The 27891-nt window shown below is 40.1% G+C and overlaps 1 protein-coding gene across 4 annotated transcripts in view; it reads left to right on the top strand.

Moving 5' to 3' along the window:
- Arhgap18 (Rho GTPase activating protein 18) overlaps positions 1-27891 on the top strand; it is a 210875-nt gene that overhangs the window by 164455 nt on the left and 18529 nt on the right. For all 4 annotated transcript variants that reach the window (XM_075946884.1, XM_075946895.1, XM_075946915.1 and 1 more), the window contains exons 6-12: positions 4361-4526; positions 6906-6997; positions 11827-11904; positions 13560-13719; positions 15251-15333; positions 22167-22373; positions 24114-24254. In XM_075946884.1, coding sequence (XP_075802999.1) covers positions 4361-4526; positions 6906-6997; positions 11827-11904; positions 13560-13719; positions 15251-15333; positions 22167-22373; positions 24114-24254 — 927 coding nt within the window. The remainder of the gene's footprint in view (positions 1-4360; positions 4527-6905; positions 6998-11826; positions 11905-13559; positions 13720-15250; positions 15334-22166; positions 22374-24113; positions 24255-27891) is intronic.

Below are 27891 nucleotides of genomic sequence, written 5' to 3'. Positions count from 1 at the left end.
ATCTCTGTAACCATGGTTCAGAAATGCCTTCGGCGGGTGCGCATGCTGTAGAGTTCCCATAAGTCAGTAGTAACACAGTTGATGAAATGAATATTTTGGCTGGTGCCACTTTGAAGCAGGTGTCTAAACAGATCTGTAAGTTCCATTTTGTGGCTAGACTTGCCTTCCCCTGTAAATAAACTATGGGCTTTATGCAATGAGCAGCTCTCTGGTGACCTCATCTCTTATCCACTTCCCTATTCCTGCAACACTGAGCAGTCTTTGTAAATTCTTTCTGCTCTCACTGTGAGTCCACACTTCTTCTCTTATATTGGAGAATGAATTTAATATCTTGCAGCCATCTGCAAACTTCGCTCCACTGTGCACACTGGGTGTGTGTCACAGTCCAGAAATGGTGCTCATGTCTGGAGTGATCGTCGTGAGGTAGATACCACCCACCTGAGTTTTTTAAATGTGCAAGCAAGTTAGGGAGATGATGTAACCTGCCAGGGCTTGACTCTGGGAACATGGTCCGCTCTTGATGTCCAACTTGAATCGAAAGTGGGAGTGTTTGATGAGTAAAAGATTCAGCTTCCACATTACTAATAAAGTTCCCAATACACGCCCCCGCCACTGGCTGTACTTCCCAGTCTACAAAAGAAGGGTGCAGTCAGAGAGAACTAGCTCACTTTTTTTTTTTATCTTGTATAAGGCTCTAACAACCTGATGCATTTTAGAAAAATATCATCTCTTTAAAAAATGCATTTTTCCAAAGGTAAGGCACTTTACTCTTGCTGAAATTTTGGTTATTTTCCTAAATCAAGAAACTGAAGTATCCTGTCTCTTAACACACACACACACACACACACACACAAATAAAATGACAGGAAACTTCATAAATATTTAAAAGAGCCGCTATGAATTAAACATTGGGATAAGGAACTGACTCCTTTATTAAGCACAATGTTTAAATAAATAAATAAACAAGCTCGTGACATATATTGCTAGGTAAATGAAATGTTTGTACTAATAACATTTTAGGTTTCTCTAAACATTTACCTTGGGTAATATTTTTTGGTAATTATATTACAGAGCTTATTAGACCCAAAGCAACTGATTTTAATGAAACACTTGAACCGTTGGTTTTTAAACATGTAAATAGGTAGATATGGTTAACTCAGCCATGCTGGAAACAAAACCATTAGCAGAGGTGCAGAGGTATGTGTGAAAAAAAAATGGGACCTGTTTTAAAAAATAATACTCAGGGTTGATGATGCGGTTCAAGGACAGGTGTTTGCCCAGCATGTGCCAGATCCACCATTGCCTTTAATAAATGAAAGCTCAAGAAATATGACCGGACATTAGAGAATATAGGAAACGCCAGTGCAGTAGCTTGTCATGGTTGTACTCTCTGTGTGGGTGTGTGTCTTGGTTCCTTCATTAGTCTGTGGCCCTGCTCCTGAAACATACTAAGCCAAAGAAAGAGACACTGGGGCTGGAGAGGTGATCAAGACGTAGCCCTGCCTTTGAGGGTCTCTCCATCCTCTACCGACCTACACTGTTCCCTCCTTCCCCTGTGCATGAAGAAGTTGAGTAGAATGGGAACGTTGCCTGGAGTTTCAGGCATCAAAAGCAGACAGGAACAGTCGGAGAATGGTATCTATGCAGCCATGTTTCCATCCTTCTAAAGTCTGTTTCCCCACACCTTAGAATATGCCGTGATTCTTACCCTGCTGTAACTTTTTGTAGAATATAATGAGATGTTATTCATCAAATGAGTATTGGACTTTTTTTTTCCTTGTCTGACTATAGCATGCAGGAAAATAAAACCAAGAATATTTTCAAATAATTCTTAAAGTTCACTGAAAAAAACAGTAATCAATCAGGCATGGAGACAGGTACCTACATCTCAGCACTTGGAGGGAGAGGGCCAGGAGAATCAAGTTCAAGGCCAAGCTTTACAATATGGGAAATTTCAAGACAGCTTTGACTACATGAGAAACCCTTGCTCAATTACACCCATTCGGTGCAAACATGGTGTGTGTGTGTATGTGTGTGTGCATGTGTGTGTACTTAATATTTTCTGTATGCTTACATGTGTCATTAGAGCCTCACTTTATGATGTTGGGTGGTAGGGTCTGTGCTATTTCTACTTTACTATTCTCTCTCTCTCTCTCTCTCTCTCTCTCTCTCTCTCTCTCTTATTCTCTCTCTCCATCTACCCCTAGTCTATCCACCCTAGCCCCTTCCCCTGTCTGCTCCATCCCTCCTTTCTGTCTCCCCTTCCTCCCCTCCTTCAAGTTTTCTGACCACTAGGATATGAGTTTGACCACACACACCCCACACACTGCCGTGGACTGAAACTGTGAGCAAAAATAAAAGTCCTCTCTCCAGTTGTATTTTCTCAAGACTGTGTCACAATGAGGAAAACCTAATACAACTAGGAAGTGATGGACTTAGACTCTACCTTCCATGATGCCCCTCACTGTTTTCTTTATTATTTTTTTTTTTTGGTGGACACTCAAACTCTTGGAGTTGAGTGTATGTGAAAAGCACCCAATCCCCAAACATTGCCAATATTAGGAATTGTTCTATCTTCTGTTGGCAAATGTTCTCTCAAAAACGACTTAAGTCTTCAAAAACTTTTGTATATGTTAATTGAACAATGGGTACATGTTAAGTTTTTGAGACAGGGTCTTACTCTGTAGCTAGGCTACCCTGAAATTCTCTATGTAACCCATGTTGGCCCTGACCTCACAACAGTTCCTGCCTCAGCCACCTGAGGACTGGGATTGCAGATGCAATCCACCATGTCTGATACCCCGGATATTTACTATGTCAGAAATTAAAAATTCAGCATTTGGCTAAATCTCAGTAGTAGACTGTTGGGTGAACAGAGGGTCCTTGCCAGGCATGTACAAGATGCCAATTTTGATTGTGTGTGCAAAACAGAAAAAAAAATGAACTCTGCATTTTATTTCTAGTACCAGAAAAAAAACCTTTAAGTTAAAAATTAAGATAATACATTAAAGTTAACTATTAAGAGTATACATGCCCTTTAAAAAATGGAAACAACTCTTGTACATTCGGTCTTTTGGAATATACATGTCATTTACTTCTAGAAAACTCCATTATACAGTCTTGAGAGAAGTAGAGTAGAAAAGAAAGAAATACATCTTAGTAATGTTATTAAAACTAATGTTTGGCTCCTAAGCTTGACCTCTTGGACTAATTGGTACCCACAAGTTTCCCTGAACCACACTCTGAGAATAAATGCTTGAGAGGGAATCTGCTGGCTGATCTTACTTAGCAACTTAATGAAGGAATTATGGCAAACCCCAAAGAAACAGTCTTGATGACATGATTTTTAATTAAGCTACTGGAGAATGATCAGTTTTATTCAGAAAATACAGTGGGACTATAATTTGTATTAAATATGCCAGAAAAATTTATTCTCCTACTTTGTGCCTTGTTTTCTTATATTTAATATGTTTAATGATAAAAGAGGTTAAGTTGCTAGGAGATGATAGTTGAGAAAGGCACAAAAGAGCAAGAACACCATTTATAAACCCATGATCTGGGGTAGGATCTTGGCCTGTGTACGTTCAACAGTGAAAAAGCAATAATAGCAGAGAGAAAAGTAGTTTGTTTGTATTGACCATTTAAGGCTCTGACTAAGGGGACCTTCTCTTTCTCCCTTCCCTCTTCCTCTTTCTTATCCTATTTGGTAGAAAGAAAGGTTCAGCAGTTGCCTGCTCCCACAGCTAGTAAGTAGCTGTATAACTGATGACCCTCTGGCTCTAAAGTTGATGCCTCTCCCACTCTAATGGTGGATGGCTTTTCTTTACTAACCTCACGACTTTTTTATGACAATTAAAAGAGCACCATGCATGTGGAGGAAAACTGGAACATTCTAAGGACTTCCTCATAAACACAATTCCTCTTTCTCGTTTTCCTGTTTATATTCAGGAGATCATTTATCCTCTTTTCCTCTCTGTACCTCCTCCTCCTTATGGTCCCTGCCTGACATTTAACCTTTGGTTTGTGAAGGCCCATGAGATAGAAATTACTTTTCCTCTTCTCGGATCCAGTGGTATGAAGCCTTGCATTCCTTGGTTTGGCTTCACTTTAAGTCAGACATCAGGTGTGAATTATCCACACAGTTTGGGGCTCTCCATGATAAAACCATGCTGCAATCTGACCGAGGCATTCTTCCATGGCTCTCACTGTCACTCAATCTGAGTATACTATTATTCTCAGTTAGAATAGTTAGAATGTTTCCTCCTTTCATTCTAAGAGGAGCAAAAAGAATACGATACTGATAACATTTACCATATGTTCATCTATTTATTTATTTATCTATCTATTTATATTGTTCTAGAGTTTCAGACTGCCAAAAGATAAAACTGGTACTACAAAGATTGGGGATTTGGCCCCCCAAGACATGAAGAAAGTTTGCCATCTAGCCCTGATTGAACTCACTGCCCTCTATGATGTATTGGGTGTGGAACTCAAACAACAGAAAGCTGTGAAAATCAAAACAAAAGGTAAAGTTAGATTTGGTTCCATAGTCGTGAAAATGGACTTAGCTCTTGGGTGGTGCTCTTGGTGGTGGGGCTGAAGGCAGCCAGATAAACTGGTGCTTGATTGTGTCTAGAGTTACAATTCTCAGTGTTGCTTTTGAACTTTGTATAAATTGATAAGCAGAGAATACACAGCCAAATGATTTAATTCTCGCAAAAGGGAATTATTATTCAGGGAATTGTAATGCTCATGTTTTCCTCGTCAGAAACTGCGTGTTTGAGAAAGAGACCTTTGGCAGATGTGTCTATCTCCAAAACCAGATCTCAAAAAACAGCTTCTAAGGGGTTGGTCTTGAGTGATTACTAAAGTTCTTCCACAATGAAATACTGGTAGTAACAATCTGTTCTTATGTTCGCTTTCTTTCATTCTCTTTTTAAATTTAAATTATCCATCTTAGTATCGTGTGCATTGAATGTACATGTGAGTGTGGACATGCAAGTGCCACAATGTGTGTATGGACGTCAGAGGACAACTCCCATGAGACAGTTCTCGCCTTCCACTGTGGTTTCCAAGGATCAAGCTCTGGCTTTCCAGTTTGTATGGCATGCCCTTTGACCTTAAGAGCCATCTCTTTAGCCCGATACATTGTATTTTTAGCTTTTGACAAAAACATCCCCCTCCAGTAAATAAAATAAAGCCATTGTCTGATGCAGAGCTAGCACATTATACTCATTTCCCACGTGTCTTCTCGATTTTTGCAAGCAGCTGGCTTGCCTGTTACATCAGCAGACTAATTCTGATAACATGATAAAGAACAGGCATCTTTTGTCATTGCTTCTCTTATTTTCTTAGTCTGGAAATCCAGCAAATTCTCTACTGACAAAGCTTTCCCCTTTAGGAATCTCTGTCCTCTTGTTTAACCTTATAGGTGTCTCCTAAAGAGGCACTGAGAATGAGGACTTGCGTTGCTATGGTAACACAAGCCAAGACATGTATGTGCCTGATGTAAGTTATAGAGACAGTTTCTCTGTAGGACTGAAGTGTACCTACCATTCCTGTCCTTCCTGTGCATCCCTGCCATGGTGGACCCTAAAGACCTCATTCTGTGCTTAGTTACGGGAGTATTTTAGCACAAGCCTTGCAGTGGTGACTTTCTGAGTTCTTTGGTGCTTCTGGTTTCCCCTACATCCCTGTGAAGAATAACAACTTCAAATGCTTCTGGCCAAACTCATCATGGTGCTTTTTTCAATGATAAATTAGAAATACAGTTTGAATAGCTATGACCTCCTGCCCAAGATGTTAAAATGGCTTACAGAGGTGTTTGTTGCTGTTCTTGTTGTTCATTTGTTTATTGTTGGTGTAATTTTCAGTTTTGTTATATACTGAAGAGAGAAATACTAAAATGTTCTTATTAAAGCTGTCACTGTTTAAATAGAAATAGAGAAAGTCCTTTGTAGTTTTTAAAAATATATTCTTCTATTTTGGGTTTTTGGAGTTCTTGAGAAAACATACCCTTTTAATGGTCAAACTGAAAGGCAATTTATTATTTTTTAAATGGCTTCTCAGTGTCCAATGCCTGACCTTAACCAAAGGCCAGTCCCTTTTCCTTGTCCTCAGATGAATGTTATTTACTTGATTGTGTCATTCCTAAAGGACAGACCTCTCGCTTCTGTGGTAAACATCAACCCAGAAAAGACAAGCAAAGGTTGTAGGTAGTTGTGTTCATTTCAAACTTAAGGCAAAAGGCTTGAGTTTAGAAAACGTTCCAATATTACCAATTATTACCCCCATACACACACACACACACACACACACACACACACACACACACACACACACACACACACACGAGAATAAGAGAGAGAGGGAGAGAGAGAGAAAGAGAGAGAGAGAGGGAGAGAGAGAGAGAGAGACACAACAGGGGGGAATTTAAATGTAAGAATACTAAATATCTACTACATTTTTGAAAGACATATTTATAGATCAGGATTGTAATTCTAAAAAAGTAAATATTTATGTTTAGCTGTATCATGGAGTGTTCAATGTCCATTTTGTAAAGGAGAGATAACTGGTGTTTGATTATATGTCTTTTAATTTGATTGCACTTCATCAACTTTTCAAATAGTTTACATGTCCTCATGGTAGTTTGGTTTTCTTATGCAGCAGTTGGTTCTATTTACCATCATTTGTTCAGACACCTCTCCCTTCTGGATTGTCCTAGAAAATAGAGCCATGCTTTGGCTGTGTTGTATCTACTTAATGGCTTTGCGGTATCATTTTTTTAAGTAGGTGCTCAATAAATAATCTGATCAATAAATGACAATGTAACAAATCTTATATTTTCAGTTTTATTGCTATTCTATAGGTTGATGAAGTGAAGAGCTTTTGTTTTCTTGTTGCAGACTCTGGTCTTTTTGGTGTTCCATTAACCATGTTATTAGAACAAGATCAAAGGAAAGTGCCAGGAACTCGAATACCCTTGATCTTTCAAAATGTAAGTAGGCCAGACCTGGCCAGTGCAGCAAGAACATACTTAGGCTAATGGTGGCATTTTACACTCGGACTGTTCTAATACAGTTTTCCAATTGATATGCTGTTTTATTTTATACTTTGATTTTCTATTCAGGAAGCAAATTTGTTTCAAGGGCTCGTAATTTTTATCTCATGGTGATACTTTCTGTGATATTACTGTAACTGTGATTACCTGGCATCATTTTCCTGTCTTATATTAGCTGCTTTTGTGTAATTGAGATTTCAGTTCTATAATACATAGGAGTGGGAACTGTGTATAAATTCCCAGGGAATTGAATCCTCATGAATATTTCATGCATGCATGTATTTCTCAAGCTTTCCTATTTGCAGTGAGGATGTCCAACTTAATTTACCAGTGCCCACATCCAAAGCAGGCAAAGAAACCATAAAGTAGAATTAGAAGATGATTGCTAAACTATCAAGTTACTTGTGTAGTCAACACTCAATTATTCATAAGGGGATTATCTGGAGCAATAAAAAATATTCAGCTCAACCTCTGAGCCATCATTGTGCAGAGGAACAGATTACACTTGATAAAACCTACAATGACACAGTAAAGAAGGCAGGCCCTACAGTCTGGACTACCCAATAGATTCCTTACCAACAGCCTCAGCATGTCAATATCAATAATTTCTCGGGATAGTAGAGACTGTTTTCAGCTGACCCACTCAGCCGGTCCTAAGGCTTAGTATGTTTCGTAGTTACTGTTCTGTTCCAAATTGGTTACTACCATTGTTAGCCACTTGCTGTTCGTGTTTCATTCCTCCTTCCTGTCATTGCATCCAAACATATCTAATGTGTCTCTTGCTGAGTATTCTGGAGAGTTCTCCTGCCACGGTCTGATGAACTGTGTCTATATTAATAATTGATAACAGCTTTTCTGATTAATGGGATCCAGAAGTCTGATGTGAGGACCAAGACAGCAGAACAACTTAGGCAAGAGTTAATGTTGCAGTCTTGAGGAGGAATAGTTTCTTTGCAAACCTCAAGCTTTGTTTTTGCATCTTCACTTGATGGGATGGGGCTCACCATACTGCATGGCTTAAACTCTGCAATTCAACACTTGGCCCCTTCTAAAGGATATCATCATGCAGCATCTAGATCAGTGTTTGACTGAACCACTGGGCACTCAACACTAACCAGATTGGCATACAAGTTCTTTATCACATGGGGGAAGTGTGAGTTTAGTTTCATATAAGATATTTCCACAGTAGACCGAATACCGACTGCTTATGGTCTCTTAAGAAAAAACTTTCTTCAATTTTCCCCAAAATTGGATTCCATTTATTTAATTAGTTTTTTACAATTTTGTTCTCATGAACACACCCGAGACTCCTGCGGCATCTTCTCTTGAATTTGTACTTCAGTTTTGTTCCTATTAAAAAGAGAAGGCCTTTAAGGAGCTGACAGGTAGGCAGCCATCGCCAGTTTGCATCTACTTTGTGCTGTAAGAAAGAAGCTGCAGAGATGTGTTGTGAGAAGCATCATTTGATCACCAGCGCACAGCTCATTGTCTGTCCTTCCATTTTGTAAAAGGGGGAAAAGAAGGAAGCAATTGGTTTGCAGGAACATTGGCTCCCAGACTACAGAGGGTTCATCTTCAATGTGAAGGGAGAATGTCTGCAGGTGGCACTAGCCAAAGCTTATTTCATATCAATTTCATTTTTTACTTTTCTTGATCACCGCCCCCCAAAGCATGTTGTTCAAACCGTGTTCTTAGAAGGGGATGGATAAAGAAAAATGTTCATTTTACTTCGAAGTGCATTTTCCAATCAAATTTTCAATCCAATGTCTTTTTGTCAAGATGGTCAGTAAAATCAGTGTTGTGCCAAAGGATTTGATTTCATTTCCATATTGGTTTTCACCACATACACACACACACACACACACACACACACACACACACACACACACACACACACACTACATACACATACAAGAATACATGATTTACATTTTGAGTAATATTATAGGTCACTGATAAAGTATGGAATACCTGTTTCTCCAAATAGCATATTTGAGTATAGTTATTTTTGTCTATTTGAGGTCTTGAAAATTTAAGGAAAGCTAGAATGTTTCCTGTTTTTTTGTGTGTGTTGATCATTAAGCTTTATTGGAATATAGCCATATTCATTTGCTGATACACTGTCTGCTTTTCACACGTAGTTGCAAAAACACAGTATTAACAATATTTTCCATCAGGGGTGTTATAGGAACTTAAAATACCTTTGCTTTTAAAAAGCAATGTCCCCAAAGTATTTGTAATGTTCTGAGCCATCATAAAATGGTTACTATCCTGATAGATACAGAAAACCACTAGCTTTTAATTAACAAGTAGTGAGCCACATGTAGTACGTGGCTATCATCTACCATGAGAAATTATAGTCGGAGATGTAGCTCAGCTGCTCTGGGTGTGAATTCCATCGCTGCCCCGCGCCCCAAACCATAGTTGGATTTTGCAAGCATTCTTTGGAATTATCACAACTCTTTAATCCTCTAAAGCAAATTTTATTTTCTCTCCCCATGAGTATTTTAATTGGGACCTTGACATTACAGGGACCACATACATTACTCAAAACATGGTGTTGTCAGAAACCCGAAGACCCGAAGAAGGCAGTTTTCTTATTCAGACCTGATAACCACACCTGCACTCTTGGGGGTTACTACTTCCTTCAGGGGGACAAAGACCACCCTACTTCCAAGTCATCCAGGGCAGGCTTCTCCTGAAATTGGCAGCTGGGTACTGCACGTGCTCGGAACTCCAGGACACAGCAGCCTTGGCAGAGGACGCAGAAGAAAGCATGTTTCCTATTATTGTAAAAGCCAGTACTCAGCTAATTAATAAGGTAGCGAAAACATGTGATTTTCCAAGTGAGAAATAGGAGATAGTACATGATACTGTTCCATGCAGCACACACATCCCTCTTGAGGCTGGGATCTAACATTAGAGAACACTAGAAATATATTCAAATGTGGAATTCAGAAATGAATCCCATTCGGCTGTTTAGCAGTCCTGTTTTTCTCCTGTACTTAATGACAGTGAGAAGTGTAGACTGCTCAAATCTGACAGACTGCAGCTGCCCGCATTCAATTGGATGATTTAACAGGACATGCAAATATTTTATGGGGGGAAATAAAATGTAAATTGGTTGTACATGGAATATTTTAAAATTTGGCATGAAATACTTTATAATGTCCTTCTAATCTCAAACAATTCCTAATTCTTTTCGCGCCGAGTTTCTCTACAGTGGTTCTTGGACGATGTGGTCTCAGAAATTATTTGAATTTGAAAGATTGATGTGCTTCTTTGAGTGGTCAGGGGTGGATGCTAGAGTCAATAATGTATTATTAGAACTTGATGCCATTATTGGCATTTTCTCGGAATCCCTCTGTGAATTTCCTGGTCAAAATCTATTCATAGGATAGGACAGATAAGTTCATTAAGGCAAAGAAATCACCATCACTTCCAGGGTCCACATGCTATGGCACATTGGATTTTGGAACATGTAGACAGAAGTCCACCCCGCTCCCATTCCCGAGGATGCAAGGCTTTCTTATAACAGACACTTTTATATGCAAGGGGAAAGCAATAAGGTCTGTGTGGTCTGTGGAGCCCAATTCATCATTAACAGGGAATTCCCTTAAGGAAACAACATTCTTTTGCACCCTGAAGGATTTTATGCCCCAAGGTTTGCAGAGAATATTAAAGAAAGATTGGAGATACGGCAAGGCCACATCTGGCTAAAGGGGGTGGGCTATAGGAAAGAAGCTCCTATGTAGTAAGTGCCCTGTATTTGTAAGGAGGAGGTGGAAAGTGATTTCCCTAAACATCGCAGAGGATGCTCTGCCCTCTGTAAGCTCCATGTGTTACCCAAGGAATGTGGGACCCAGGTTTTTCAACGGGAAGCTCCCTGTCATGAAGTAGAACACTTTTACTGTCTGCACAGCCTTTTAACAATTGCTTCTGGAATATTCCCTACCTGTCTGATTTTTGTGATTTGTTTTTTTAATATTTATTTACTCATTAAAAACATTGGGTGTATTTGTGTGGGGGTATGCGCATGTGAAAACGGGTGTCTGCAAAGACCAGATGCATCAGATCCCCTTCACCTGAAGTTCCAAGTAACTGTGATCTGAATTTGAGGTCTGAATTTAAGTCCTCTGCAAGAGCAGTTCATGCTCTTACCCACCTAGTCATGTCCCCAACCCTATGGCTTCTACATTTTCATTTTAGTTTATTTTAGTGGAGTCATTGAAGTAGATATGTACCCATTCATTGAGTATTGGTGTTTAGAATCCTCATTTGAAAGCATTCTTCTTCAAGATTACCAGCAGTAGCTTAAAATGAATATTAGCAACCATTTTTCTTTCAAATAAAAGTATTGTTTCTTGAAACAAACTAGGCACAGTATATAAGTGTGCAAATACTGGAATTGCAAGATATTTATTTGATTGCACAATGCATGTCACTGGGAAAGCAGAATGGTGTTCTGAGTTGCGTTTACACAGTGAACATCTTTTCCCTGATCCTGTGGAGAGTCACAGCTGTTGTGTGAAATACACATTTCTTTTACAAAGGAAAATAAGACCAACTTTTTCAACATTTTATCTCAGGTTTTCGTATGCATAGTTTTGAAGATGTTGCCTCAATAGCACTCAAAGCCTCATCTCAAATCCAGTGTGCATGCCCCTGGAATCAACTTTCACTTAGTGATACGGGGGAGGGGGACAGATGTTAAACTGTGCCTGTTACAAACACCGAGATCAGAATGTTTATTGGCTTACCCACAGCTGATTTCTCGAATTGAAGAAGGTGGTCTGGAAACTGAGGGCCTCCTACGCATACCGGGAGCTGCCATGAGAATCAAGGTAAGTGAAGAAACACTTCAGTTTCTGTTAATGTACAATTTTATTGTTTAATTATGCTTGCACGTTTTAAAGGCCAACTCAGCCTCCCCACCCTTATTTTTGCTCTCAAAGCAGATAAAATAGAACAATAAAGCCTCGCAACATCCAGTTTATAGTTTCTCTACAAACCCCTTCTGCTTTTTTCTGAAAGTTTTTATTTTTCCAAATCCCCACATCACCAATTATAATCCTATGATAATGAGAACATCATGACTCAGAGAGGTACTAGGGAGCTGGGTGAGAGATTTAATCAGGATGAGTAATAGCAATTGAGTTTTGATTTTAGAAGGAGCTGGAACATAGCACTCCAGGTGGGGAGCAGATTAAGGCCCTTGACAAGAGCCAGGGAGTTGGCAGTGTTGACAGAAGGAACAGCTAGTATGATTTTGAAGGCCAGTTAAGTGGGTTCAACTGTGCTAACTGGTCCACCCAGCCTGTCGTCATGGACTGGATCATGCTGCAGCTAGCCCCTTGTAAATGATTTAAAGATGATGGGCATAAGTTTGGTGTCCCCGCCCCACTGAATTTCCTGCAGTCCTCGTTCTTGCCCCCCTCCTTCTTTTAGTCTCTTCTTGTCTCCCTCCCTCTTCATTTCTGCTCTCTCCATCTTTCCTCCTTCCATGCTCCTTTCTTTTTCTTCCTTTGTTCCCCTTTTACTCCACTTCTAAGTTTTGATGTAGCATCCATGTTTTTCACCTATTAGAAAAACAAGGGGAAAAAAAGAAAGAAAAGAGGGTTGTGTTGGGAGAAGCAGAAGAACAACAGAGGATCTAGTTCAGTAGGGGACCAGTATCCTAGCATGCAGGGGGTTTAGGGTTCCACCCCCAGCACCATAGCATAAGAAACCAAATAAAGAAAATGTAAGCCAAACCAAAGCCATCTTTTGAGAAAGTGGTTCCAGTAATAGAAGCTTAGAAGAATTTTTGACATAACAGGGATTATGCTACATTAAAAATGAATCCAGAAAAAATATTAGTTAGGAACTAACTTGATGTAGTAGGAGTGGGGTTGGCACATCTAGAGTGTTTGAAATGGATGACCTCAGCATCCTGATTCTACATGGATTCCAAACGTTAACCTGGACTAGCAGCAGGATGATGGTACAGTGACGGTAGGTAGGTATCATTATATATTTTTTTGTATCCTCTCTATAGGATTTGGCTTTTGCAATTCTCAGAGGTAACAAATGAGAGGTAACCTTTTGCTTGCCCAGTAATCGATTTATGTGTTTTGTTATGTAACATACCTCGAAATAGCTCAAAAACATCTTCTTAAATTTTAAGTGGACTGTTTTAATAATAATGACAAATTGTAGGGTCTAGATGATGTGCCTAATGGAAAGTGATTTTAGTCGATCATTTGATTAAACCTTTGCTAATTAAAGTGGGTGAAAATACTTAAACCTTTTTCTTCACTTTGGGTATAATTCCTCCACATAAGGGCAGGCAGGGCTGGGGATGGCATTTTTCTGAGTGACAGACAAATGTTGACTTTTATTACTCTGACCCTTAACAGATTAGATTTCTTGTAAGGTAGAAAAAAATAATCATACTCTCAACAGGGGAAAAATAAACACGTGTGTACTGCTAATTTCTTTCTCCCTCTGTGCCATTCAGAATCTTTGCCAAGAACTAGAAACGAAGTTTTATGAAGGGACTTTCAACTGGGAGAGTGTCAAGCAACATGATGCAGCCAGCCTGCTGAAGCTCTTTCTCAGAGAGCTGCCCCAGCCGCTGCTGAGTGTGGAGTACCTCAAAGCCTTCCAGGCTGTCCAGAGTAAGTTGTTTCCATGTGGAAGTAGCCTAGGAATAGGTACCACTCACACTTACCGTCTCAGTGACCACTGGCATCATAGGCCACATCACCAGATGTCTTTGGTTAGATATGTTTCATGGTTGTCAAGGGTTGTTCAAATGCCACACACCATTTGCCTTCCATAAATAAACATACCAGAATGTTCTCTTCAGGTACAGATTAGGTACATGGCCTTTAAGAACACAATACACCTAAAGTTAAAACCTCAAGTTTCTCTCTGAACTATGTGAGTCACATAGATCTCTGATGTGGCTTCTTGCCAGGTGTTGAAAGCAGCACACACTGGAGAAGCTGTGAGTTAACAGTTATTATGGAAGCACAAGGAGATATCAGCATCTATGGCCATTTCCAAAAATCTTAAATCCTGGATTTGTGTAGGAGGTTGGAGGATGTTTGGCTTCCTCCTTGGTAGAGGGCCATGGGATTCTGGTGTGTGGCCATTCTGTGGTCCTAGAAAACTCCCAAATTAAGATAAGTAATCAGTCTTGATTTCTTTCCACGGAACACAGAGATCTTGCAAGGTTTATATCTTGCTATGATTGTTCCGTTTACTCCCAGGGGCCATCAGGCGAGGAAAGAGTACTGTAATGATATTGAAGTTATCATATCTTTGTCTTCCAAACTGGAAACTTTGTGAGCTAATGAGTGCATTATTAATGATGACAGAGAGGTAGAGTTCCCATTCACGGTGTTGCATGCTGTTCTTTAGGTGTGCAATTTTGGGGTGAATGCCTAAGTTACCTTGTGTCATAGCATTTTCTTTTTTTTCAAAAATTCATGAAGACAATGAAAATCACTATTTAAATTATCTCCTTTAAACAAAAACAATCTTTTGGGAAAAATATTCATAGTGATGAAGTTCCATTGTTTTGAATACATTTTCTGGATATGGGTCAAATTTGTTGCTAGCTGACAAAGTAGTGCTGATAATTCTCTAAATCTCTGGGAATATTAGGTTCCAGTGATAATATTATCTACCTCTTAAAAGCTTTCCTTGCTGATTGATTCCTTATTCATGCCACACACATTTATTGGACACCTGTTATACTCCAGGCCCCGTTTTTCCTTGGCCTGCCAGGGCTCTCCTTTTGTATTTTGTTCCTTGACACTGAAAGAGACAAGTTTCAGTGTTAAAGAAGTCCCCTACCCTTGGTAGCATTTCCTGGACAGTCCAGTCTTCTCCATGCTTCCTTGGGAGGAGAATTAGCATATGGAAGCTAGAATTGTTTCCAAATCACTGTGGTATGTCTGCAAACATAAGGCTGCGCATCATGTGATCCCAGTTGGAAGCTAGCATCCTAGGACGAAGGGTGCTTGGAGCAGCTGCTTCCTGGATCTCCAGCAAACACTCTCGGGGAGGCTGGCTGCTCAGGCACCACATCTTATGTTTCACTGTAACGTTGACACCCAATCACTTCTCTTTTTCTTTAGAAATGGAAAAAGAAAGGAAAGTGTTCCCTAAAGTGTTTAGATTTCTTTCATCTCTCTACAGATCTTCCAACCAAAAAGGAACAATTGCAGGCTTTGAACCTCCTTGTCATCCTTCTGCCTGATGCAAACAGAGACACACTGAAGGTCAGCTGGTTAATTTACACTAAATATCCCTTAGAAAGATGCAGAGTAATTTTTTTCATTATTTGTGGAAAAACAGTACAATGCTTGTTTTGGGAACAGCAATATGCATCTAAAATGTGAGAGGGTGCTTTTAAGGACAGATTGAGAGGCAATCTTTCACTAAGTAATTTGCTAGGTTGCTAATTTTATTAATGTTACTAAGGGTTTTAAAGAAGGTTTATTTACTTTATATGTATACCTGTATGTCTGCCTCTGTGTGTGCACTTATGTATGTACAGGTGCTCATGATAGCCAGAAGATCCCTTGGAGCTGGAGATATGTATGCTTACAGAGTCTCGCCATGTGGAGGCTGGGAATAGAATGTTGGTCCCTGCAGCAATATCACATGTTCTTAACCACTAAGCCGCCTCTCTAACTTCTGGGTAGTTTTGTTTTGTAGAATTTCTTTCTTTCTGAGTGAGAGAGAATGTGTGTGTGAGAGAGTGTTCATATGTGTGGGCACACATGTTTTTATAGTTGCATGTGCACATAAGTGCATGAGTGCGTGTGCGTGTGTGTGTGTGTGTGTGTGTGCGTGTGCGTGTGTGCGTGTGCGTGTGTGTGTGGTGGCCAAAGATGAACATTTGGTGTCTTCCTTGATTCTGCCTCTTATATTGAGGCAGGGTCTCTCTTTAAAAATATACTTCTTTGTCTGTGATTTTGTGTATGTGTGTGCCTGTGTGCACCTTTGTGCTTCTGACTGCCTGCAGTGCTTACAGAGGCCACTAGAGAGCACCCGATCTCTTAGACCTAGAATGTGTTGCCAACAGGCTTTCTGCAGGAGTGGCAAGAGTTCTTAACTCTTCTAGGCCTGAGACAGAGTGTCTCAACTGAACCTAGAACTTTCTGATGCAGCTAGTTTAGCTAGCTCCCAGGATCCCCAGGTTCTGCCTCCCTCCCATGCGTGGGATTACAGGGGCTACAATACCCACTTAATATATAAGTGGGGTCTTAGAATCTTAACTCTGGTTCGCAAGCTCGTGTAGCAGTGGCTTACCCTCTGAGCATCTCCTTGGTGCAGTTGGTGATGCATTTTTATAATTTCAGCACTCAGGAGGCTGAGGCAGGTGGATCTCTTTGAGCTCAAGGCCAGCCTGGTCTACTGAGCAAGTTCCAGGACAGGTTCCAATGTTCCAAAGCTACAGAGAAGCTCTGTCTCAAACCCTACCCTCTCAAAAAAAAAAAAGCTACCCTAGCTGGGCTTGAATTTAAGACATATTCCTGCCCCTGCCACCATGCACCACCACTGCTAGTTCTAAGCCTTCCTTTCGCAATTTTCACAATGATATTCCTTTTGAAAGAGCAGGTGATTAAAGTTTATTAATTAATAGATGTTGTGAGGAGGAGCAGGCTGCGTCCTGCTGCCTGGCTAGCTTAACCCCCGAAATAACCACGCAGAAATTGTATTAATTAAATTACTGCCTGGCCCATTATCTCTAGCCTCTTATTGGCTAACTCTTACATCTTGATTTAATCCATTTCCATTAACGTGTATTGCCACTTGACTGTGGCTTACCGGCATGAGTCTAACCAGCATCCTTCTCAGGCAGAAGAATCATGGGCATCTGCCACTCTGCCCTTCTTCCCAGAATTCTGTTCTGTCTACTTTGCCCACCTAAGGGCTGCCCTATCAAAAGGCCAAGTCAGTTTCTTTATTCAACCAATGAAAGCAATGTAACTACAGAAGGACCTCCTACACCAAATAGAAAACATGGACTTTTTCTGTGTTTCATTCTTCCTGGTTTTCTATGTTTTCCAAATGTTATTTAGTGAATATGACCAATAAAGCAAGCAACAGGCATTTGAAATGTAAGTGCCAGCATTTATCGGGTGGGTACATTATGTCCTGAAGACATGGCAGGTGTTTATATTTAGAAGTGTTAGAGTTCGAAATAGGTCACAATGGCCAGCTCAAATGTTCATTAACATTAAGTTGCTTCTCTAAGGGCTGCAAGTCCTGATTTGTATAATTATATTGAAGTAATTTGGTAAAGCACTCACTCGTCTGATTTAATGATCTCAGTACTAGTATCATTAAAGGTTCTTAGGGTGGGTGTGTATTGTTTTCACACTGGTTGATTTTCCTGAGCTGCAAATAGCCAAGTATTGCTAGGCACTGTGGGTTGAATGAAAAGTCCAACATAGGCTCCTTTGTTTGAAGACCTGGTCCCCAGTTGATGGAAAAGTTTGGGAAAGATTAGGTGGTGTGGCCTTATCCAAGGAGGTGTGTCAGTAAGGGCAGATTTTGAGGGTTCTCCGCCTTCTGCTTCTGTGGATCAAGACATAAGCTCTTAGCTACTACCTCAGTGCCATGCCTGCTGCCTGCTCTCTACTTCCTGCTCCCCACTGCCATGCTCCCTCCCATAATTATCATGGACTCACACTGTAAGCTATAAGCCCCCAATAAACTCTTCTATAGATTGCTTTGGTCATGGTTTTTTGTCATGGGCATAGGAAAGTAACTAAGACGGTAGGGTACTCCTTTAATCCCAGAATACAGGAGGCCAAGAAGTGAAGATGGCAAGTTTGAGGCCAGCCTTGGCACATATGCATAGTAAGGCCCTCACCTTGAAAATAAACAAAAGTTTAGCGTGTGCTGAGACGGGATTAATTATAAACTTTGGGAAAAAAAAACAACAGTAAAAAATTCAATATATGTTTCAGAAGCATTATTAATCTGGTTCTGTTACTGCCTCCCTCCCTTCCTCCCTTTCTCCCTTCCCCCTTCTCTCTCTCTCTCTCTCTCTCTCTCTCTCTCTCACATTCTCTCTCTCGTGTATATGTGTGTCTGTCTGTCTGTCTGTCTACGTGTCTACGTAGTATTTTCAAGTTCTAGAAAAAAGTGCCAGATCCCCATGGAACTGGAGTTACAGGCAGTTGTGAACTGTCTAATATGAGTACTGGGAACTGAACTCTGGTTCGCAAGAATAGTGACTGTTCTTAACCATTGAGCTACCTGCCCTGCCCCATCCCCCTTTTAAAAGAGTTTCTTTTTATTTATGTGTAGGAGGTGCAATATGAGCATCTGCAGAGGCCAGAAAAGTGCTTGAGTTACAGGTGATTGTGAACCACCACATGTGGGTGCTGGGAATCAAACTCTGGTCCTCAGCAAGAAAAAATCTTAAGGGCTGAGGCCTCTCTCTGGCTACCTCTTTTGCAATTAATTTTACTTAATTTTAAAACTGTTCTATATATTGTCACAGCCCTTGAAGACTAGGAGAGTTAAATTCCCATTTTACATAGGGACAGATTTTTACAGAGGTATTGAAAACAGATATAGCTAATAAGTAACTGCTATCATGGCCTCAAAAAGCACAGGTTTGCAAGGATTCAGTCTTCTCACACCAGACTCTTTATAGCCCTCACAACTGCTTAAAATGGCCCATCCATTCTTCAGTGTAGCTTTGTCAAGGGCTGAGCCAGCATCTTACTAGCTTATCTCTCTTTCCTCCCCTCCATTTCTTCCCCCTCCCCTCCCCCCTTTTCTCCCGGGCATTCCTCGAGTAATATTTCGAACAATCTTATTGCATGTGCACACCACAATTAAAATAATTATCTAATCTTTGTAATTTATGCTCATAAAGAAAGAGATACACTGGTCCCCAAGAAACCATTCTGGTCTCTGTGGAACAAAATTAAATATTTTTCCCTAAACTTCAATTAATCTTTTGTCCTCATTTGTGAACATGTTGCTTCAATACAACATGATGCTTAGATTACAATTTAGCTTTCCAAGCACTGTACCAGATATTAGATACATAAATTTTGCTGTTAGATATTAAGCCTTTACTTTGCTTCAGATGTCTGAGGTCTATATTGCAAATAAACCTGATATAACCTGTTAGTACTTGAAACTGATTTTTTTGTCTTTGCTTCTGCCCTGAAATCTTGTAGAAAGGCCAGTTCCTTTGTTTGGGTCTAGCCTATTTTGACTTTTTTAGGTAGGGATTTTAGGATGACCATGAAAATGTGATTCCTTGCACAGTTAAGAGTTCAGAAACAGAAGCCAGAGCGACCTGGGATCATGTTCTTTCCACAGCTTTTGCTGGTTGTGTGCTCTCCAGTAATGTTGTCTAAGACGTCACTTCCTCCTCAGCAAACTGGGGTGGCTATAGTGTCAGCCTCTCATGATGATTAACATGATGGTCTGTAAAATGTGCCTAATATGCTGCTTCATTCATAGAGAACATCAAACACACATGTGGCATTCTTGAGAAAATCACCCAAAAAGACAAAAAGGCAAAGGAACCCTTGGCCTTGTATGAGAAGGGCAAACCGGCTACTGGTGTCTTTGGGGACCGACAGCTCAGAGTGTGTGGTAGGAATGAAAGTGGTGATGTTTGTGCTGAATAAGACCTAACCTAGTCTGCAAAGTTCCAGATCATTCATTCCCTCATTTAAAAAAAAAATCTCATTTCTTTGGTATTTCTTGGTAGCTCCTTATTTTCTACAGCAAAGCTCATTTTTTCTTTTTTTTTTTTTAAGATTTTGTACCAGCAGGCTAGTGAGTAGGAAATTAAGGTAGAGTGTACTTTCTCAAAGATTTTCTTCTTTTTCCTTCTTCTTTTTCATCTTATATCCTTCCCTTTCCTTTCTTATCTTCCCTCCCTTTCTCTTTCCCTGCCTTCCTCCCTCCCTTCCTTTCTTGAGATGAAAGGACAAGGACTTTCTGGAACAAATTAATGTTTACATGTTATTTTAATCTGCTTTTTGGTGCTCTGCAGTTCCTGTAGATCTAGAGGCCTGGACTACTGCAGATCTCTCTGCCATGTCAGATGCGGTCTCTGCCTTGCTGCCTGGCACCATGGGCTTGGGAGAAGCAAAGCTCCATTTTGGGTTTCATCTATCTGTCAGAGGAGTTATGCTGACAAGGCCTGTTAGATATAGATAGGAAGTTACGCATGATTCACCAGTGTGTGTGTGTGTGTGTGTGTGTGTGTATTTGTGTTGTGGGGGCCAGAGGTCAACCTTGGGTATCATTCCAAGGAGCCAACTCTCTTGTTTTTTGAGAGAAGGTCGCTCAATGACAACTAGGGATGCCTGGATTTGGCTAGTCAGGTTGGTGACTAAGCCCATTTCTGCCTCTCCAAACATACACTATCTAACACAACGTTTTACATGGGTTCTAGGACTCAAACTTGGGTCCTCAAGCTTACACAGCTTTATCACTTTATCATCTGAGCTATCCTCAGCCCTGGATTTTCTTTTTAACATTTTCCCTTTTATTTGTGTGTTTATGTGCATAGGTGCACATGTGTCAAGGAAGCTCAGAGAATTTCTTTTAGGAGTTGTTATCTCCTTCCACTGTGTGGGTTCTGTTAATTGACCTCATGCTGAAAAACCTGAAAGCAAGTCTTACCTGCTGAAATGTATTGCAGCAAAAGTACTTTTTTTCCTTACTATTTTTCTTTTAAATAACACTTTTAACTGATTCTTTGATAACTAGCAATTTCATTATTTTTTTTGATAATTTCATACACTGTATTTTCTTTATTATCAGCTTCTCTCCCAGCTCCTCCCAGCTCCACCCTCAGCTCCCTACTCACACAACTATATGTTCCTTTTTTCCTATTTTCGTTTAAGATCATTGAACCCTGTTTGTGTAGCCTCCCAGTACTCCTGGAGTGGGACCAGTTCCTAGTTCTCCTCCCAGATAGTATCGAATGCTAGTATCTCCTTTGTTAGGCATATGACAATGTGCTCATTCTCCCTCCATGCTGAGGCCTTGACTGGCTTATGCTTGTGTAGGTCTTATTTGTTCTGTGGCAACCACTGTGAGTTCATCTATATAACTGACCTGCTGGGTCTGGTACACACTGTCTCTTTATAGTCCTCTTTAACCTCTGGCTCTTGCAATCCTTCTGTCTCCTCTTCCCTGATGATGCTTAAGCTTTGAGGGGAGACATGTGATATACATGTATAATTGAGGGCTGATCATTCTGTAGTATCTTATTCTCTGTACCTTGGCCAGTTTGTAGGTCTAAGTTTCAATTGCCATCTCAAGAATAAGTCTTTCTGATGAGGATTAAAAGGGGCACTAATCTATAGGTATAGCAGTAAGTCATTAGGAGTTGATTTAATACTATTTCCAATTAGCATACTAATAGTAGTAAGTTCTATCCTAGAGTCTATAATCTGTGTAGGCATAGGTTCTTTTCCAGGTTTTGGTGACAAGTATAGTTTACTGTAGGTTTAAATCTAATTAGAAAGTGGTTGGTTATTCCCATAACATTTGTGTCACGACTGCACCAATGGGCACGTCTTGTCAGGCTAGTCTTTAGCATGGTTCACAGAGTTCACAACTGCCTTAGATCGATGTTTACCTTGGCCTCCTGGCAGCATCCATTAGCACCTTCCAGCACCATGGAAACGAGCAAGTAGGGGTGAAGCTCCGAGGTCACTACCATCTTGACTTCTCCAAGTATATGATTCAAGTATGTCAGCAACAGGGTCTTACTGTGGAATTCTGAAGGACAGTCAGAAACAGGAAATAGCTATTGGCCAACAGCTCCAAAAGAGACAGCCTATCTCTGGCACTGGGTTTTTCATTTGCTGGCCTGTGGTGTTAAGCAGAGGTATTGTCCCCTTCAAGACAACTCCATTTAAATTCTTTCATGCTATGAATCTATTTTAGGAAGATTACATAATAGGTGGTTTCCATTTGACTTTTTTTTTCCAAAATGCATTTAGAGTTAAATAACATCGTATTAAAAATAATTTAAAAATCCTATCAGCTACAGTGCCTTCATCTCTTATCTCCATGTATGACAGCCATCTCGGTCATTTTGTTTTAGGCCTTGCTAGAATTTCTCCAAAGAATCATTGACAATAAAGAGAAGAATAAAATGACTGTTGTAAATGTAGCAATGGTCATGGCCCCGAACCTCTTCATGTGCCATACGCTGGGTTTGAAGTCCAATGAACAGCGAGAATTTGAAATGGCAGCTGGGACGGCAAGTGTCATGCACTTATTGATTAAGTACCAGAAACTTCTATGGACAGTAAGTATACGTTTTTAGCTTAAATTTTCAGGTCAGTGTGCAAAGTCTTGAGTTTCATAATGACCTTTTCATACGTATTTCTCATAGTACTTTTTTTTTTAACTCATGCCTGCTTTTCTTCTGGCAGATTCTCTTCTCTTCCTCCAGTTGGTATCCCGTTGGTATTCTCTTTTATCCTTTTATTGTATTCATTCCATAATCCTCCTTTCTCTTCTCCTGTAAGACCTCATCCCTTTCTCCCATCATTCTTTTTCTGATATGCATGGACATTCACACACATATAGACCCCAACTTTTAGATCTAGGGTCCTCATATAAGAAAAACGTATTTTTTTCAAAACCACAATAATGGTCATGTAATTTCCTAGCATAATTGTCCAAAATAGTCATGAAAATATCGACTTTATAAAGGTGATATTTAAAAGCAATGGGCTCCCCGCCCTCAATGGCTTAAAAACACACTGCATGCTGTCTGCCAGCTTTGTAAGATTCCCATTGCCGTGTGAGTGGAGAGGTATTGCAGGCGTTTTATTCACAGAGGTAAGCAGGGCCTTGTGAATTTCTTTTTTAAAATCATAAAAATTAGGTCAAGAAAACATGCCTTGTAAAAGGCTCTTCGTGGGCAGTGCCATTAGCACGTTTCCCCTTTGCTCTGGCTTCAGGCTGTCACGTTTTAAAGAGCTCCTGCTGCCTCTGCTCCCATCATCCCCTAATTTTCCGCAGAACTGTTATTTAAAGGGACATGCACATTCTGCACTCCGATTGCTGAGGTCTCGAATGCAGTTTCCTGCTTTGCTCTTACGTTGATCTTAAGTTTTGACAGGTAATCAACATGGATGTTGATGAGAGATTTAGTTGATTAGTCTCATTTTTCAATGAAATTCATATATTTGCAGAGAAAGAGTCCTTTTTACAAGCATTTAGAAAAATGAACTAAAGAAATTCTAAGCCAAATTATGATATTAACCATTTTAAAGCTTAATGTGAACTTCTCCTAATTCCAATATTTTTTTAAAAATACAAAATGATGCTTCCTAGACTCTCAAGGCTTTTTATATTCAACCCAAAGGCAAATGATACAGCTTATTTCAACTATATTTAAAGTAATGAGCTCAGTTATCATGTCTGCCTCTTGTAAGTGCAATATTATTTTATAGTTACTTTTTAACTGCTAAAAAAATTTTGTTCTTAATATAATTTCTAAGGATAAGTTTCTCTTATCTTTACAAGTATAGTATATCTTTAGAAGTGCCACTAGTCAATTTTTGGCTTTTGTTGATGGGTGAGCTTTTTTTCTTATCTGACAGTAGAGGCCATCTGGATTATTAGAAGGGACCTGTAGGTTAGCTTATAGGAGCTGGAGAGAGGTGGTTGCTAAGGGAACAACTACAGAGGTAGTGGCCTCTACAAGGGTCTCCTCAGGGAAGCTCCTGTGTTGACATCCACGGCCAGGACGTGGCCAGTATGTCCTTGAACTTCACAGAGTCCCCTTTCCACCTTTGCACAGTTGGTGGTAAATTACATCAAGTGGATGCCCTGTCCCTGGTCTAAGTAAGTACATGGTTCATTTCTTCTCGCAGAGTTAATGAACAGCACATTTAAGTGGTTTAGTCTTGAGAAATAGAACATTTATTCCTCTTGAAACTAAAAACATGGAAAAGAAAACAGTGTTTAGTTTAAAATGGTTCTGTGCCTTTTATGGTTTACTTTCCTCCTCAAACAGAATTTCTTTTTCCCATAGATTCCAAAGTTTATTGTAAATCAAGTGAGGAAGCAAAATACTGAAAATCAGAAAAAGGAAAGGAGAGCCATGAAGAAATTGCTGAAGAAAATGGCTTATGACCGAGAAAAACATGAGAAGCAAGAGAAAGCTGCAAATGATGTAAGAAAATCTTGACGGCCTTTTGTTACTGTGATTGAAGTAATTTCACTGGATGGCTTTCTCCCATTTATGGGGCCTGGGTAATACTCATACGTGGAAGATACCAGCTCCTTATTTTCTAATAATCAATACTGAAAGTTGGTCAGGTGCTGGCACTCAGCATGTGGTTTAATAATGGTGAACAAAGAGAATATGTCAAGAGAAGACTGTTGCTTGCACACATGCACGCGCACACACACACACACACACACACACACACACACACACATGCACCAACACTCTCTCTCTTCACATAGTTTAGATGCCTCTGATTTTATGATGTATAGTGAGTGAAATTCCTCTGCACTCCACTAACCTGCTTCATCCATGAGAATTTACCCAGACTTGTCGGGGCTGGGGATATCTTGGTCTTAGACCCCTGTAAGTATTTAAGGTTTGTAATTTGGTAAGAGATGAAATTCTGTAGAGACAAAAATTAAGATTAAAAACTCATCATTTTCCAACTGCGGTGAGACTACATGAAGAACCGTGTTTACAATAATGAAATATGCATGAGAATATATTTACGAATTGAGTTAACAAAGCTCCGGTGGCAGCTCTCAGGCGGAGGAAAAGGCCTTCTATTGTTCTACTTAAGGGAAAACACCCCTCACCCCAGCTGAAGATGCTCAGTTACATGCTGACATCTTGTGGAATACCATGAAAATGCAATGGCCAGCCTTTGTCCAATTTTTCTGTCTTGGCTTGCTTAGCCATGATTCCCAAATAATATTATTTTTTTCTCTTAAACTTATCTGTAGCTCTCTTAAAAAATACTTTCTTAGAGATGTAGGAAATATTTTTAAAACCAATTTTAAGGATCTCCAAAAGACACACAGTATAAGAAAGGGAAATTATCAATGTTGTTTATTTTTTTTTAGAGCTTATTTTTTGTCATAGGGCCAGAAAGGATTTGTGACATACCGGTTTTCTTTCACTTCAGAATGTTCTGTCAACTTCAAACACAGTTGTAAAGAGGGGACTGGGCTTGTAGTTCTGGTTGTTCAAATTAAGTGAACATCTATGTATTACCTCTTCCTTTTCTGAAAACTCACATAGTTAGCAAAATGCTGCTGATCCAAGATACCAAACCTCAGTCCTCTGTTAGGTATTCAAAGAGGTCCAAAGCCGCTGTTGGCCTTCGCACCCCCATACAGAAGCAGGTAGCTCAGATTAATTTGGTTGTGTCTGATGGAAGCCTGCTCGAGGTATGGTAGACTAGGAAGCAGGAAGTTGACCTTAGAGAGACTTTAGTGGGGACTCCAACTTAGTTGTGAAAACCAGTAAATCTGCCAGAGGTTAGAAGTGCTGCCTGCAAAGGAAGGATCACCACCTCCCCTTGGTGCCCAGTTTAGCTTGTCCTTTGGGTTGACAATTTTTAACTTAATTCCAGAAATTTATTTTGCAGATTGGTATCTTTTTCTTGGAATCATAGGCACAGGAAAAAGTTACAAAGATCAAACAAATGTAGAAAATGAAAGTGACTTGCATACACGTGCTTTCTTGCGAAAGCATCCATCCATTGCTAGAGTAGAAAGACTAAAAGATTGAAAACAAGTTTTGGACTAGATTTTGGGACAAATAGGCCATAGGGACAGCCTGTCCCTTAAGCCATAGGGGTTGTTTGCAAATGCCTGGCTCTGCAACTGAGGCAGTGTGGGCCGCCTCACCCCCACATCTCTGTCTTTTGTCACTTTACTGGCTTGGGGTTTCTTCCAAACAATGTGAATGTGTAGCCAAGCACCTAAATGGTAAGGCTGGCCACTGCCTGAACTGTGCTCTTTGTTTAAGTGATTACTCACATTGCCGCTCACGTTGTTCTTAGGTGTTTCGTATTTGAAAGACATTATTGGACAAAATAGGCTAACATCCCTACTCCACATGGAAGCTAACATTATTTAAGTAACATAAATAGATTACATAGCATTTTGCTATGTGGTATGAGCAAGGATTTAAATATATGTGTCTGTGTGTGTTTATATAGGAGAGAGAGAGAGAGAGAGAGAGAGAGAGAGAGAGAGAGAGAGAGAGAGAGAATGAATATGTGATCATCCAGGAGCCCCAACTGTGGTCCAGGATGACTTGGAACTCATAACTAGCAGAAGATAACTTTGAGCTTCTGCTCAGCTGGGAGTTGGGGGTGGAGGTTGTTCATGTTAAACACACTCTACCAGCAGAGCTAGATCATCAGCACCCCCCTCTTTAGTGTTAGTATAAAATGTTGTGAATATAGCAAACAAAAGGTTTCTCTCATTGAATTGACCATCTCACTGGCAGCAATTTTCTTGATGAATGCGTGTACCATAGTTTCTTCTCACCACTGAATTCTCTTCTATCCATGGTACCTAAGAACCGTTTAGACTAATTATCCTTTCGCAAAAATTAACTATTTCAGTTTGCTTCAGATGAAAAGTATCTGAAGGAATAGGGAACTAAGAACCGAGTCTCACCATGAGACCCCCACTGACCTGACCACTCCCTGTGCAAACCAGGTTGACTCGGAACACACAGACACCCACCTACCTCTGCCTCCCTAGTGACGGCATTAAAGGCCTATGCTGTCATACCTAGCTTAAAATATCTTTAAAGAAATACGAATAGAAAAAGAATTTGGAGAGGATCCTCTTGCCACATTACTTTAGCTAGCTTGAGTGTTGAATAACAGTGTTGTAACAGGTATGGAAGGTCAAGTTGTGTGTCTGTCTCAGGAAGCCCATTCAGGGCAGAGGGCGTGGTCTACCAAGCCATAAGGCAAGGGCACTAGCCTGGTGTGGATGGGCTGGAGCAAAGCCAGCTTGCCAGCACGGTTGATAAGATAAGGTCAGAAGGGCACTGGGAAGAGATCACCTAAAGCCTTAGAATTTAAATTTAATCGAAGCAAAATGAGGTCATTTATGAAATCTGTAGGATGTTTTAGAACAAGTGGTACTTAAAAGTAGGAGAAAATCCTTATAACCAAGGTGAGAGACTCAGACCAAAGTATCTGTGGAGTAGTTGATATATTTTAAAGACATTTTAAATAACTTTTAAAAATAAAATTATATTTTTAAGTTAGAGTCATTTGGACTTCTTACTGGCAAATGATGTAAGTTATAAAAGAATGAAAAAAAAGTAAAAGAATGACTAACCCCAAATTTATGATATGAAAGATTGGAGTGATAGGAAAGATCATAATTTCAATTGGGACCTGTTTAGTATGGGATACCTGATAGTCATTTAAAGGTAAGGGCAGATGTTTAATGCACTTTGTAGGGCAAATCAGGACCTATCGATCAGCCGGAGAGGTACCCGGCATGCCAGGGTCAGTGGGAAAGCTCAAGGCAGATCCATACTTCTGTTCTGTGTAGCAGTGGGAATTGGCACAGGCTGAGTCTCCAGGTAACTCATTTGTATTTGCATTTTAGGACAGTCCTTGTGAGGGACACACCAAATACTGCAGAGAGAGAAGGCTTGTTCAATAAAGGTGCTTGCTGCTGTAAGCCAGTGGTACCTCTAGAGCATTGTCAGTAACCTGATGATACACCCAGATAGCTGGGCCTTGTTGAATGAAAGGCCAATTTTAAGATACTATGCATGCCCTTAAAGCTAAGTATGCAAA

This window comes from Microtus pennsylvanicus, chromosome 1, assembly GCF_037038515.1.
Source record: "Microtus pennsylvanicus isolate mMicPen1 chromosome 1, mMicPen1.hap1, whole genome shotgun sequence".
NCBI classification, from domain to species: domain Eukaryota; kingdom Metazoa; phylum Chordata; class Mammalia; order Rodentia; family Cricetidae; genus Microtus; species Microtus pennsylvanicus.
The sequence above is the reverse complement of the archived record's forward strand: the minus strand, read 5'-3'. Positions and strand labels throughout refer to the sequence as shown.